Source organism: Neophocaena asiaeorientalis, unplaced genomic scaffold (genome assembly GCF_003031525.2).
Source record: "Neophocaena asiaeorientalis asiaeorientalis breed wild unplaced genomic scaffold, Neophocaena_asiaeorientalis_V1.1 scaffold320, whole genome shotgun sequence".
Taxonomy (NCBI): domain Eukaryota; kingdom Metazoa; phylum Chordata; class Mammalia; order Artiodactyla; family Phocoenidae; genus Neophocaena; species Neophocaena asiaeorientalis.
Genome location: NW_020174826.1, coordinates 1,461,965 through 1,477,875, shown reverse-complemented (window position 1 = coordinate 1,477,875; position 15,911 = coordinate 1,461,965). Strand labels below are relative to the sequence as shown.

The following is a 15,911-nucleotide window of genomic DNA, read 5'->3' as shown; positions in this document are numbered from 1 at the left end:
TTCTTATAGATTCTTACTTCTTTTCTATTTAGAGAAGAGCTTTCAATATTTCCTTTAGGATAAGTATAGTATTGCTGTATTCTTTTAGTTTTTGCTTGTCTGGGAAGTTTTTTATCTCTCCTCTTCTAAAGGATAATCTTGCTGGGTAGAGTATTCTAGTTTGCAAATTTTTCCCTTCCAGGACTTTAAATATATCTTGACACTTGCTTTTGGCCTACAATGTTTCTGTAGAGGAATCAGCTGATAGTGTTAGTGGGGTTCGCTTGTAATTAACTCTTTGCTTTTCTCTTACTGCCTTTAGAATCTTCTCTTTGTCTTTAGCTTTTGACATTTTTATTATAGTATGTCTTAGCGTAGGTCTGCTTAGGTTTATCTTGTTTGGGACCCTCTGTGCTTCCTGTACCTGGATATCTGTTTCCTTCTTTACATTTGGGAAGTTTTCAGCCATAATTTCTTCAAACACATTTTTGATCCCTTTTTGCTTTCTTTCCCTCCTGGAATCCCTATTTTGCATAGGTTGGCATAGTTTATATTATCCCATAGGTCTCTTGTATTGCTTTCTTCTATTTTTTAAATTTGGCTTTCCATCTTCTATCTTGATTGGACGATTTCCATTATTCCTTATTCCATTATTCCAGGTCACTTATTTGTTCTTCTGCATTATTCATTTTGCTATTCACTGACTTTAGCTCAGCTTTTATCTTGGCAAATGAGTTTTCTAATTTTTCCTGGTTCCTCTTTCTAGTTTCTAGTTTCTTTTTTCTGTACTCTGCATTTCCATTGATACCCCTTCTGAATTCCTTCAGTATTTTCATTATCTCCTGTTTTAAATCAGTGTCTATCATATTGAATAGGTCTGCTTCATTGTTTGTTCTTTCAGGGGAATGCTCTTGGTCTTTTAACTGGGAGTGGTTCCTCTGCTTCATTTTACTTTTATTTCTCTCTGTGAGTTTAGGAGAAGCAATTATGTACTCTGGTCTTGGAGAGCTCTTTTTATGTGGGAGCATCCCTGTGTAGCTTGTATGGATTTAGTATTTTTGGTCTGAGAGCTTTTTTTAGTATGCATGTCTGGCACCTCTTTCCTCAGCATGTGCTGGTCATTATCCCCTTGATAGGTGGTATGCAGATGTGGCTGCTGGTGCCCAGTCCTGGAGTTCTCTGTGGTGGTAATGGCTCAGGAGTGGCCCTGGGACACAGGATGGGAGCAGAGGTGGCTCACAACCACTCCTGGAGTTTGGGCAGGTGGCAGTGGGGGCTCTCAGCCACTCCTGGGGTCTGCAAGTGTGGCAGTGGTGGCTTGCAACCACTCTTGGCTTGCAATGACTCCTGGTATCTGGGAGGGAGGTGGCAGGGGCCCATAACTATTCCTGGATTCCAAGAGGGAGATAGCAGACACCCATGACCACTCCTTGGGTCTGGGAGGGAGGAGGTGGGGACCTGTGACCATTCTTGGGTCTGAGTGGGTAATTATTTTTATTTTAAACACGTGAAATTGTTCTTCCTTTTTGAATACATGTATACATGCACAAACAAACCTGTTCAAGCATTTGAGCAAAATGTTAAAAATTAAAAGATATAATAACATACAAAATTGAAATGTTTGCTTCTCTTTTGTTTGTTCTTACCATTTTAGATGATGGAAAATTGTCCTTTGAAGAATTCAAAGCATATTTTGCAGATGGTGTTCTGAGTGGAGAAGAGTTACGTGACCTCTTCCATACCATTGATACACATAATACCAAGTAAGGAACTTTTTTAAAATCACTACATTCTGTAAACAAAGTAGAGAGGGCATGAACAAGTACATACCAATGAAACAGAGATGGAGTAAAGCTGCAGAGATCACATTTTGTAACACGCCTATGTTCAGTTCTGAGATAGCCTCTAACAATTGAAATGCTGTGAAAAACTGAATTTTGAACTGGAAAATAAAGATCTTCTGTAGGGAGTTCTCATAAAGAGTTTGCAGAATTAAAACAAAGCATAGGTTATAAATAATTCTAATTCTGCCATTAATAAGAAAGTAGAATTTTACCTTGTTTCTTAGATTTCATCTCAGTTTGCTTCATTTAAAAATTGTTCTAAGTCCATTTTTATATTACTGTAGTAAAATAGGAAATTGCAGCAATTATCTGGACAATTCAGATGTGTGTGCTGAACTCCAAATCAGTGTTACCTGAGAGATGTAGGTAATGCGGGACACAGAATTTTCTCTGAGCAATCAATGTATATAGTGATCTACTTGATTTATTTTCAAATCTGGCAAAATAAAATATGAGCTCTGAAAATTTGTAGGTTTAACTGATGGATTTTTTTGAGTCATTTTACAAGAAATGATTTACTTAATTTTTGAAATTTAAAGTGCTTTATTATGTTGCACTATAGGCACAGCTATGACTACATTTCTAAAAAAATATTTGCTTCTCATGATCAAGCAAAATATTTTAAAAATATTATTTATGTGACAAAAGAGGAAAATTTAACTTGCAAGTTAAAGAGGAAAATTTAACCAACAAGATATATTTCAATGTTTTCCTTCTTTCTTTCCAAATGTTTTCAAAGTGGTTATGTCACTATATTTAAAGTGATAAAAGGAAATATATATATAATGAAAAATATTCTACCCAACAAGGGTAACATTCAGATTTGAAGGAGAGATAGTTTTAAGACAAGCAAAATCTAAAAGAGTTTGGTACCACTAAAATGTCTGTACAATAAATGTTAAAGGGAGTTCTCTAAGTGGAAAAGAAAGACCACAACCAGAAATATGAAAATTATGAAGGTAAATATCTCATTAGTAAAGGAAAACACAGTAAAGGTGGTAGATCAATCACTCACAAAACTAGTAGGCAGGTTAAAAGACAAAAGTAGTAAAATCATCTAATCCACCATAAGTAGTTAAGGGATATTTTTTTAAATGCAAAATGTGAAATAAAAAATATTAAATGTTGGGTGGGGGTGCAGGTCTGTTAGAATGCATTTGAACTTAAGAGATCAGTAAAGTATAATTATCGTGTGTGTGTGTGTATATATATACATATATATATGCACATATATATATTGTTATATATAAACCTCATGGTAACCACAAACACAAATCTATAATAGATATACACACAAAATAGAGAAAGGAATCTAAAAATAACACTAAACATAGCATCGAATCACATTGGAAGAGTGCAAAAGAAAAAGGAAAGAACAATAAAGAACTATAAAAATGAACTGAAAACAATTAACAAAATGGCAATTGATACATACTTATCAATAACTACTTTAAATGTAAATGGATGAAATGCTCCAATCAAACAGCACAGAATGCCTGAATGGATACAAAAATAAGACCCATATGTATGCTGCCTACAAGAGACTTACTTCAGGTCTAAAGACACACAAAGACTGAAAGTGAGGGGATGCAAAAAGGTATTCCATGCAAGCAGAAATGGAAAGAAAACCAGGGTAGCAATATTTATATCAGATAAAATAGACTTTTAAACAAAGACTGTAACAAGAGCCAAAGTAGGACATTACATAATGATAAAGAGATAAATGCAATAAGGATATATAACATTTATAAATATATTTAAATCCAACATGGGAGCACGTAAATATATACAGTTATATATACTAAATAACTAATGAGTCACTGAAGAAATCAAAGAGGAAATCACACAAATGAAAATAGAAACACAACAATCCACAATCTATGGGACACAGCAAAAACAGTTGTAAGAGGGAAGTTTATAGAGATACAAGCCTACCTCAGGAAAGAAGAAAAATCCCAGAGAAACAGCTTAATCTTACACTTAGAGGAACTAGAAAAAGACATGCCAACAAAATCTAATGTTAGTATGAAGAAAGCAATAATAATGAACATAGGAGAAATGAATGAAATAGAGACTAAAAAAGAGACAAAAAAAATCAATGAAACTAAGAGCTGATTCTTTGAAAAGATAAACAAAATTGATAAAACTTTAGACAGACTCATCAAGAAAAAAGGAGAGGTCCCAAATCAATAAAATAAGAAATTAAAAAAAGAGAGAGGTCCAAAATCAATAAAATAAGAAATGAAAAAGAAGTTACAACCCATGTTATAGAAATAGAAAGGATCATAAGAGATTGCTAAGAACAATTATACACCAATAAAATGGACAACCTAGAAGAAATGGATGAGTTCCTAGAAACATAAATCTCCCAAGACTGAATCAGGGAGAAATAGAAAATATTAACAGACCTATTACCAGTAATGAAAAATAATCAGTAAAAAACAAACAGAAGTTCAGGACCAGATGGCTTCACAGGTGAATTCTCTCAAATATTTAGAAGAGTTAATGCCTATCCTTCTCACACTATTCCTCCCCCCCACCAAAAAAAAAAATTGAAGAGGAAGGAGTGCTTCTGAACTCATTGCAAGAGGCCAGCATTACCCTGATACCAAAACTAGACAAAGACCCCACAGAAAAAGAAAATGATAGGCCCATATCTCTGGTGAACATAGGTGCAAAAATCCTCAACAAAATTTTAGCACATTGAATTCAACAATACATTAAAAGGATCAAACAACATGATCAAGTGGGATTCATCCCAGATTTATCCCCCAGATGCAAGGATGGTTTAATATCAGCAAATCAATTAATAGGATACACCATGTTAACAAATGGAAGAGTAAAAATCATATGATCATCTAAACAGATGGAGAAAAACTTTTGACAAAATTCAACACCAATTTATGATTTTAAAACCTCTCAGCAAAATGAGTGTAGAAGTAATATACCTCAACATAATAAAGGCATAAATAACTAATGCACAGCTAACATCATATTCAACAGTATGCTCAATCTACCACTCCTATTCAACATAGTACTGGAAGTCTTAGCCACGGCAATTAGACTAGCAGAGGAAGTAAAATAATTTAGATTGGAAGGAATAAGTAAAACTGTCATTGTTTGCAGATGACATGATACTATATATAGAAAATTCTATATAGTATAGATACTATATATAGAAAATTCTAAAGACATCGCCAAAAACTACTAGAACTTTCAATGAATTCAGTAAAGTTGTAGGATAAAAAATTAACATACAGAAATCTGTTGCATTTCTGTACACTAAGAACAAACTATCAGAAAGAGAAATTATGAAAACTATCTCATTTACAGTTGCATCAAAACTAATAAAATACCTAGGTATAAATCTAACCAAGGAGGTAAAAGACCCATTTGGAAAACTATAAAACGTTGATGAAAGAAATTGAAGATGACAACATACAAAGGGAAATATATACTGTGCTAAGGGATTGGAAGAATTAATATTGTTAAAATGTCCATGCCACCCAAAGCAATCTACAGTTTTAGTGTAATCCCTATCAAAATACCAATGGTAATTTCCACAGAACAGAACAAATAATTCTAAAATTTGCCTGGAAACACAAAAGACCCTGAATAATCTAAACAATTTTGAGAAAGAAAAACAACACTGGATGTATCCCACTCCCTCATTTCAAACTATACCTCAAAGCTACAGTAATCAAAACAGTATGGTACTGGCATGAAAACATAGATCAGAGGAACAGAATTAAGAGCCCAGAAATAAACCCATGTTTATATGTTCAATTAGTTTATGACAAAGGAGGCAAGGACATACAATGGAGAAAAGACAGCTTCTTCAATAAATGGTATTGGGAGAACCAGACAGCTACTTACAAAATAATCAAACTGGACTACTTTCTCATGCCATATAAAAAATATACTCAAAATGGATTAAAAACATAAATGTAAGGCCTTAAACCATAAAACCTTTAGAAGATAACACAGGCAGTATGCTATTTGACATTAGTCTTAGCAATATTTTTTTGGATTTGTCTCCTCAGGCAAGGGAAACAAAAGCAAAAATAAATAAATAAGACTACATCAAACTTAAAAGCTTTTACACAGTGAAAGAAAATATGAGAAAAATGAAAAGGCAGCCTACTGAATGTGAGAAGATATTTTCAAACTATATTTTGGAAGTCAGTATCCAAAATATACAAGGAACTCATACAAGTCAACCTCAAAAAAAAAAAAACACAAAAAAAAAAAAACAAGTAAAAAAGGGCAGAGGACTTGAATAGATATTTTTCCAAAGAAGAAATAAAGATGGCCATCAGACACATGAAAATATGCTCAAGGTCACTAATTATCAGCAAACTGCAAATGAAAACCACAATGAGATATCACCTCACACCTGTCAGAATGGGTACTATCAAAAATACAACAAATAGCAAATGTTGGTCAGGATGTGGAGTAAAGGGAAACCTTATGCACTCTTGGTGGGAATGCAATTTGGTACAGCTACTATGAAAACATAGTGTAGAGTTTCCTCAAACAATTAATGATAGAACTACCATACAATCTAGCTATTTCACTTCTGAGTATTTTTCTGAAGAAAACAAAATCAAAAAGATACATGCACCCCCATGTTCACTGCAGCATTATTTACAATAGCCAAGATTTGGAAGCAACCTAAGAGTCCATCAATAGATGGATGAATAAGGAAGATGTGGTACATACATACAGTATAATACTATTCAGCCATAAAGAGAATAAAATTTTGCCATTTGCAACAACATGGATGGACTTTTGGAGGATATAATGCTAGGTGAAATAAGTAAAATAAAAAAGGCGAATACTGTGTGATATCACTTACATGTGGAATCTAAAAAATACAACAAACTGGTGAATATAACAAAAAAGAAGCAGACTTACAGATGTAGAGAACAAAATAGTGGTTACCAATGGGGAGAGAGAGGGGAGAGGGTCAATATACGGTTGGGGGACTAGAGGTACAAAATACTATGTATAAAATGAATAAGCTACAAGGATATGTTGACAGCATAGGGAATATAGCTAATATTTTATAATAACTGCAAATATTGTTAAAAATTGTGAATTGCTATGAGTCATGGGGATGAACTGTACTGCATGAGGAATACAGTCAATATTGTAATAACATTGTATGATGATAAATGGTAACTAGATTTACTGTGATCATTTTGTAATGTATAGCAATATTGAATCACTATGTTGTACACCTGCAACTAATCTAATCAATTATTCTTCAACATCAAAAGAAGTGTTTTCACTTATCAGAAAGCCAGCATGTCCACATTTTTCAGTCAGTTAGAGGAATACATGAAGAAATTAGCATAATTTCTTGTAGAAGAGATTCACAGCACAGGCAGGGAGAATGATCCCCTGGAGGCAAAAATGATTCTTCCAGTATAGCAATTTGGAGTTCCAAATTGTCAGGATAGACCAAACAGTAGACCAGATGGAAGTTTTGCTGTTATATCAGACAGTGAACACACAGGAAAGTTTCTTGGGGCCTACAGATGGAAGCCTATGATAGAGATGGACAACTGATGTCTTCAGATCAGGTGTTCCTTATTCCAGACTAAAATAATTTTTTTGGATGCTGAGCACTGGGATTTCAACCCAGTACTTGTTAAATCACTGAAGCACACCAACACACACACACAAAAAATTACCACCTACAAAAAAATCATAGTTCATCTTGAGCTAGACTTGAAAGTTTAAAATTTTCTTTCTTAACTTAACATGAAACTTTTCTCTCTAAAGTTTCACTTCATTTGTTCAATTTCTTAGGGCCATGCAGAATACGAATATTTTATAACAAGTCTTTCTAATATTTGAAGACAGTTGTTATGCACCAATAATGAGATAAAGTCCCATAATAATTGGAGAGTAATAATATCAAAGGGTTTGTTTTAGATGATAGAATTTTATTCCTTCTGAAACAGGAAAATCCGTTCATCTTATACTTGTGCATAACAGTTAAATTTTAAAGCTTGATTAGTTGGTTGATGAAACTGCCTTCTCCCTTGAGTTACCCATTGCCCTCCTTAAGTAGACACATTTTATGGGCATTAGGAAAAGAAGGCAGGATCAGTACCCAAGGAATAAGTATTTAGTAGGTTGGCCTGAAGACCAAAGCCTGCACTGCATTATGACTAGAAAGGTCATTCCAATTCCAATAGCTCCAATAGTGGGTAAGAGAGATTTCCCTATTAACGTAGCCTATACATCTTCAACTAGCACTGAACACTAAGAGAGCAACACCAAGTGCCTGGAGGATAGGGCAGACCCCAGTCCCAAGTGCTAAGCTAAGGAAGTATGGCATGACTTAGAGTCATGAAATCAGGAAATGGAAAAAAGGTGGTGTAGCTGTATATCAAGAGAGCACAGTGAAAATCAAAGTCCAGAGAATACAGGCTAAAGTGTGGTGGACACACTGGCTGTGTCAGGGTTGAGCTTTAGCAATATAGATTGGGCAAAGGAACACTGGCAGAAGAGTACTCCAAGTATTTAGACAAAGCCCAAACTGCCCATGAGCAAACTCACAGAGAACGAAGAGTCCGGATGGAGCATTTTATGATCAAGACTTACCTGTTAGAACCAGATGGCGGGCTGACCTCTGTCCAGGCATTAAGTTGCCTCTTTGGCATAAGCAGACAAAGCCCAACAGATGTATACTGTTTTCCACAGAAAGGCACAAGTTAGCTGACACATGGTGTCAATGATGTTAGTTTAGCATGCTTATACGCCAAATGAGGCATGGTGCCAGAGGAGCCAAGGAAACTAAGGAGGGAGAGAATAACATTCTTTTTATAGATTTCCCTCAACTTCTCCTAAGTCTTACTTAGCAGAGTTCACAGCAGGGCAGAAGATGTACTAGGAAGGACTTTACTGGTTGTGAGTGACAGAAACATAAATTAAACTGACTTAAAGAAATAATTATCTGGTTCATGTATCTGAAAAGTCCAGAGGTAGGCTTCATGTGTGTTGGAGCAAAGTGCCCAAACAGTGGTGCTAGGAATCTGTCTATCATCTCTCACCTCTTCTTTCTCTATGTTGGCTATTCTCTTGTGCAGGCTCTCTTGCTGAGAGGTCAAGATGGTTACGAGAGGCTCAAGGTTCATATTGCCACCACCTTGGCAAATGCCAAGAGGCTGGCTTTCTTTCAGAGTAGTACCAGCAAAATTCTGGTCTTGAATTATGTTAGCCTGGCTTGGAGCTCATACACATCTCTGGAAAATCACTGTTTTCAAGGAAAAAATAAAGTGAAAAGGAACCAGGATGCTATTATCAAAATAAGGGGGAATAAATTCTGGGCAGGCAAAACTTGAGTCCCCTGTAGATCAAATAACCACCTACTCAGCCTCAAAGACTTCCACTTACCAACTCATATTTTAGAGGAAAAGGGGCTTGGTAGAGTTTCAACTCCAGAGAGTTCCTACAAAGTGTGGAGTCAATCCGGAAAATCTGAAGCTATCTATATGGGAAAAGATTGAAGCCAGGGAGAGAAATCTTTGTTTTAATAGGCATCCTAGTTCCATTGAGCTATGCAGGACCCTAGCCCTCTACACCTGCCTCTCTTCTTGACCATCTGATTGTGGCTATTCTCAATGTTCCTGTTTTCCCATACTCCACTAGAATCATGCCTATAATCCCCCTTTTTTTCCTTATGGTCCTACCAAGTCTCTGCAAAAAACTTAGGCAGACTTAGTGAGTAACACCTGGTCTTTTTTCTCTTAGTATTTCTCCATAATCACCTAACAGATTTTCTGGGCAGTTCTCACATATCACATTATCCTTATTTTTTTAAATTTAAAAATTAGAAAGAACTGAGTATATAACTAAGAGAAGCACTATTTGATTACATCCTATAGAGGTATACTTTTTGCCACATTCTTAGAGACTGAAAATAGAAGTCTTACAACCTTACCAAGACTCACTCTAATCTATAACCAGTTCTCCAGTTATTGATTCCATTTCGTCATTGGAACTAACCTGTAGTCATCAAATTTCCTTATTATTCACTCAATTTTTAAATGTACCTTTCACTCCAATAATTTCTGAAATCCATTTATTTTCTTTGAGCATATCTACTTCATGAAGATATGGAGAGAATCAAATAAGCTACTTCCTAAGAGTTACATTTAAAATTCTTTTCCTTCCTGTGAAGGCATTTCATTGGCACCACCACAATTTCCTCCTAAATCAGACCATTCCACAATTTGCAGTGCTGATTGGGGCTGAGGACTCTTCCTTGTAGGGAGAGTGAGGAATCAACAAAGTCTACATTATAATTAAGAAGATTAGCATAGTTTGAGGGATTTATAAAGAAGACAATTTTAGGAGATTTTCTTTAAAGTGACAGGAAATGGTTTCTCCTTAGTTATAATTGCTGAAAAAATAATTGGTTCTAATTTTCTCTGACAAAGATGATAGACAAGCCAAATTTTGTATCAAGACAATATGTATATAATTTCTAAAAAATATATAATTTCTAAAGAAAATGTTTAATTAAATAAGGAAATACATTTATTGAATGACTATATGGCAGGCACTTACTTGCATCATCTTATTTAATCTTCACAAAAAAACAAGGTATTATTATTATTATTATTATTATTCACAGCCTACAGTTAAGGAATCTGATACAGAAAGTTAAGTGATTTGACCAAGGTTACACAGACAGTAGTGTAAGGCCTGGAGATTATTTCATGGCGGCCTGAAAACAAAACTCAAAGCTCTTTCCATTGTCATGCCACCTCAGTAAATTTTCAGACTTTTAGCTATTTATTTTGTATATCAGAAATCAAAAGGTTCCAAGGCCAGCTTTTAAACTCACTTTCAGGTGTTTCATTCTTGATGAAAAGATGCTTGATTCTTTCCAGCAGTAGAGTGTATTTGGATGTACAGTATAGAGGTAATTGCTTTAATTGCTGCCTTTATCTCTCCTCTTTTTATATTCATAATGTAGGATTTTTACAGTGTAGGAGTTGCTACAATGTAGCAATGTTATTCTTTTTCTCTGTGGACATTATTTTCTTTCTTGGAACATTTCCCTCCCTCCATCCTACCTTTACATTTGGAATTTATCTTGTGCTTTTGGACTTACTTCTCTTACTACTCTCCATCCCATCACTCTGCACTTACCTCATTTTCTCCATTGTTCTTCAGAGCACTCACAGAGTTTTACTGTTTCAATTAGTCATTTCTATTAAAGACCTTTGTTTCCAATTTTTTTCAGATATTTTATATTTTTAATATTATCTAGAGAATTATTCTCTGCTTGTTACCTCTTCCTCCCAATAAAGAACTTGAATTCTCTCTTGATCTTTTGTTTTTTAATAAATTTATTTATTTTTGGCTGTGTTGGGTCTTCATTGCTGCACATGGGCTTTCTCTATTTGTGACAAGCAGGAGCTACTCTTCGTTGCGGTGAGTGGGCTTCTCATTGCAGTGGCTTCATTGTTGCGGAGTACAGGCTCTAGGCACATGGGCTTTGGTAGTTGTGGCATGCAGGCTCAGTAGTTGTGTCTCATGGGCTCTGGAGCTCAGGCTCAGTAGTTGCCGTACATGGGCTTAGTTGCTCCTCAGCATGTGGGATCTTCCCGGACCAGGGCTCGAACCCATGTCCCTTGAATTTGCAGATGGATTCTTAACCATTGCACCACCAGGGAAGTCTCCTCTTTCAATCTTAACTGTACTCTGTCTTCCCATCAGCCATGATAAAATTGCTAATGGTGAAGCAAAATCTATTACTGCTTAAAATAAAAATTGTCTACTGAGGAATCAAGGCAAATTATTTATTCACCTAACTGCAGTGTTCTTTCTTACTTGCCAATACCCACCAAGTGGGTGAAATCAAATCAGTAAAATGTTAACCCCAATCTTTAAAAAATATGTGATGCTCACTTCTTGGACAAGTCTCCATCTCTCATCTTCCATGTCCAATGCACCAATAAATTCTGTCCTTATTCCCCTCCAGTTTATTAATCCTATGAATCCATCTATTCCCTTTACTGTCACACATTCCCTAAGTACCTGCTTTCTCTTTTTTACAACTATACTATTCTCAAAAATGGTCTGTTTGATGGAAGAGTTACAATTGTTTTTCTCTGTGACATCTTGAGATTATAAAATTCTTGAAATAAATACAAATAACCTGAAAGTCATTGCTTACTTCTTAAATGAATATTTTTAAAGAGCAATTTCTTTAGGAAAATACTTTCCCTTCACAATAAAATTTAGATAAATAACATATGCTTCCTATAAAAAAGAACTCAAACAGTATAGAAATCATAAGAAAGAGCAGAAAAAAACACCTGAAATTTCATCACTTTGAGAAAACTACCCATAGCATTTAGTTACCATTACTTCCAATGTGTGCATTCAGTTTGTTTGGTTTTTTTCCACAAATGACTTTATTTTATTTTAACATCTTTATTGGAGAATAATTGCTTTACAATGGTGTGTTAGTTTCTGCTGTACAACAAAGTGAATCAACTATACATATACATTTATCCCTATTTCTCCTCCCTCTTGAGTCTCCTTCCCACACTCCCTATCCCACTCCTCTAGGTGGACACAAAGCACCGAGCGGATCTCCCTGTGTCATGTAGCTGCTTCCCACTAGCTATCTACTTTACATTTGGTATTGTATATATATCCATGTCACTCTCTCACTTCGTCCCAGCTTACCCTTCCCCCTCCCCATGTCCTCAAGTCCGTTCTCTACATCTACATCTTTATTCCTGTCCTTCCCCTAGGTTCTTCAGAACCTTTTTTTTTTTTAGATTCCATATATATGTGTTAGCATACGGTATTTGTTTTTCTTTTTCTGACTTACTTCACTCCGTATGACAGTCTCAAAGTCCACCCACCTCACTGCACATAACTCAATTTTGTTTCATTTTATGGCTGAGTAATATTCCATTGTATATAAAATGTCACATCTTCTTTATCCATTCATCTGTTGATGGACACTTAGGTTGCTTCCTTGTCTTGACTATTGTAAATAATGCAGCAATGAACATTGTGGTACATGACTCTTTCTGAATTATGGTTTTCTCAGGGTATATGCCCAGTAATGGGATTGCTGGGTCGTATGGTAGATCTACTTTAGTTTTTGAAGGAACCTCCATACTGTTCTCCATAGTGGCTGTGTCAGTTTACATTCCCACAAACAGTGCAAGAGGGTTCCCTTTTCTCCACACCCTCTCCAGCATTGACTGCTTATAGATTTTTTGATGATGGCCATTCTGACTGGTATGAGGTGATACCTCATTGTAGTTTTGATTTGCATTTCTCTAATGATTAGTGACGTTGAGCATCCTTTCATGTGTTTGTTGGCAATCTGTAGGTATTCTTTGGAGAAATGTCTATTTAGGTATTCTGCCCATTTTTGGATTGGGTTGGTTATTTTTTTTGATATTGAGCTGCATGAGTTGCTTGTATGTTTTGAAGATTAATCCTTTGTCATTTGCTTCATTTGCAAATATTTTCTCCCATTTTGAGGGTTGTCTTTTTGTCTTGTTTATAGTTTCCTTTGCTGTGCAAAAGCTTGTAAGTTTCATTATGTCCAATTTGTTTATTTTTGTTTTTATTTCCATTTCTCTAGGATGTGGGTAAAAAAGGAGCTTGCTGTGATTTATGTCATAGAGTGTTCTGCCTATGTTTTCCTCTAAGAGTTTGATAGTGTCTGGCCTTACATTTAGGTCTTTAATCCATTTTGACTTTATTTTTGTACATGGTGTTAAGGAGTATTCTAATTTCATCTTTTACATGTACCTGTCCAGTTTTCCCAGCACCACTTATTGAAGAGGCTGTCTTTTCTCCATTGTATATTCTCGCCTCCTTTATCAAAGATAAGGTGACCATATGTGCGTGGGTTTATCTCTGGGCTATCCATCATGCTCCTTTGATCTATATTTCTGTTTTTGTGCCAGTACCACACTGTCTTGATTACTGTAGCTTTGTAGTATAGTCTGAATTCAGGGAACCTGATTCCTCCAGCTCTGTTTTACTTCACGTTTGCTTTGGCTATTTGGGTCTTTTGTGTTTCCATACAAATTGTGAAGTTTTTTGTTCTAGTTCTGTGAAAAATGCCATTGGTAGTTTGATAGGGATTGCACTCAATTTGTAGATTGCTTTGGGTATTATAGTCATTTTCACAATGTTGATTCTTCCAATCCAAGAACATGGTATATCTCTCCATCTGTTTGTATCATCTTTAATTTCTTTCATCAGTGTCTTATACTTTTCTGCATATGGGTCTTCTGTCTCCTCAGGTAGGTTTATTCCTAAGTATTTTATTCCTTTTGTTGCAATGGTAAATGGGAGTGTTTCCTTAATTTCTCTTTCAGATTTTTCATCATTAGTACATAGGAATGCAAGTGCATTCTGTTTTAATGACAGAGGACTACTTTCTTTTGAGTTTCTTCTCTTCCACTGTCCCCTAACACACTCTCCATAACCAATCTTCACCAGCACCTAATGTGTGATCTTCTGCATCTTTTTTCCATGCTTGTATAATTGTATATACATCTATATGTCTCATGAAAGCATTCCCTGACCTTCCTTTTTACGTTAAATTTCTCATTCTGCCTTCTCGTTGTAATATGTATCTCTTCTCTGCAGCTCTTGAATCAGCTACAATTTTATATTTGTTTTGTGTTTGATTAATGCTCATGTTGCCTGGCCTAAACTTCATGAAGGCAGAGGTCATGACTCTTTTGCTTTCCACTGATTCCAGGACCTAGCATAGCATCTAGCACATATTACAAGTTCAATGAGAAGGGAGAGATTTCTCCTACTCCATACCTTATACTATGCATTTTGCTTGATTAGCCCTGCCCCTCCCCTCTGCCTAGTAAAGTTTTCCAGGCATCAAGGTCCACTCAACTCAATGAAAAGTAGTGCTGCAATGTGGAAAGAATTCAGGAACTGGTCAAGGTTAAATCCTTCGACTATCTAGCTATGAGGACTATGGGTGGTCATTGTTCTTCCCTGAACCCTAATTTCATTGGCTGTAAAATAGAGCCAATATAAAAACCCAACTTTCAAAGTTTAGCAGTAATGTATATAAACACCTGCCATAAAATAATAATTATTATGATGTAATCACTAACCTTTTCTTCTTTCCTGTTCATCTTTTTTCTCCAAATTTCTATAAGTATGGTTTATACTTTCAAAATGTACCACTAAATTATATGCCATCTCTTATATTTTGCTAATTGTTTCACTAGTATATTAATCTTGTCTCCAGATCTAAACTGTAAACTCCTCTGAGGCAAGGACATTGTTCTCACTACTGTAGCAATTACTGGAATACATTCAATAACGACTTGGTTACTTGATGGATTGTTATAGAAGTCGGATATATTGATTAGGTAAAAGAAAGGCATGCAAAGGTATATTGCTTGTGACTTTTAGACTTTAGAACCTGGCCGACTGACCACAGAAAAGGTGATGCCACTGACAAATCTGACTCTTCTCGTTGGGGACAGAATAAATGATAAATCTGGCTTTGGACTCTCAGTTAAACAGTTTCAAAAGTTGTTTCTTTTTTAAAATAGTTATCTACTCCTATGAATTAAAAAACATGAAATGCAATGTTAAGATGTAAATGTGAATATTTCCTTACTCTAACAGATTCAGAATATGTTCAAGTTAAGAATTTCTTTTTGTCCCAGTATATTTAATACATTTACATGTAAAAGAAAAGTTTTCAATGCTTAAAAAGAATCTCCTACTACATAAAATAGTATATTCTCTTTTATGATCTTAAAAGGTTTCTCATGGAGAAAAAATAGACTAAATAGCAATAGCTTTTAGCAGTTAAACTGTAATAGGAAGAAAGCTGAGCATGGGTATCAACTGAACATTATTGTCCTTTTTCATTCACTAAAGGATTTAACGGTTTAATTTTATTTTGAAGTTTCCCTGGGAACCTATTTTTAATCAACTTCAGATTAAAAACAGTGATTCAGAATAATTAGAAATCTACTCATGGAGGGCCTTAGAATTGTGATCACTTGCACAAATAATTTTTCCTCTATCATTCCA

At 35.2% G+C, this 15,911-nt stretch overlaps 1 protein-coding gene across 1 annotated transcript in view; it reads left to right on the top strand.

The window, feature by feature from the left end:
- NECAB1 (N-terminal EF-hand calcium binding protein 1) overlaps positions 1-15,911 on the top strand; it is a 282,518-nt gene that overhangs the window by 86,377 nt on the left and 180,230 nt on the right. Inside the window, exon 3 of the mRNA XM_024760421.1 lies at positions 1,634-1,742. Within this exon, the coding sequence (XP_024616189.1) occupies positions 1,634-1,742 (109 nt within the window). The remainder of the gene's footprint in view (positions 1-1,633; positions 1,743-15,911) is intronic.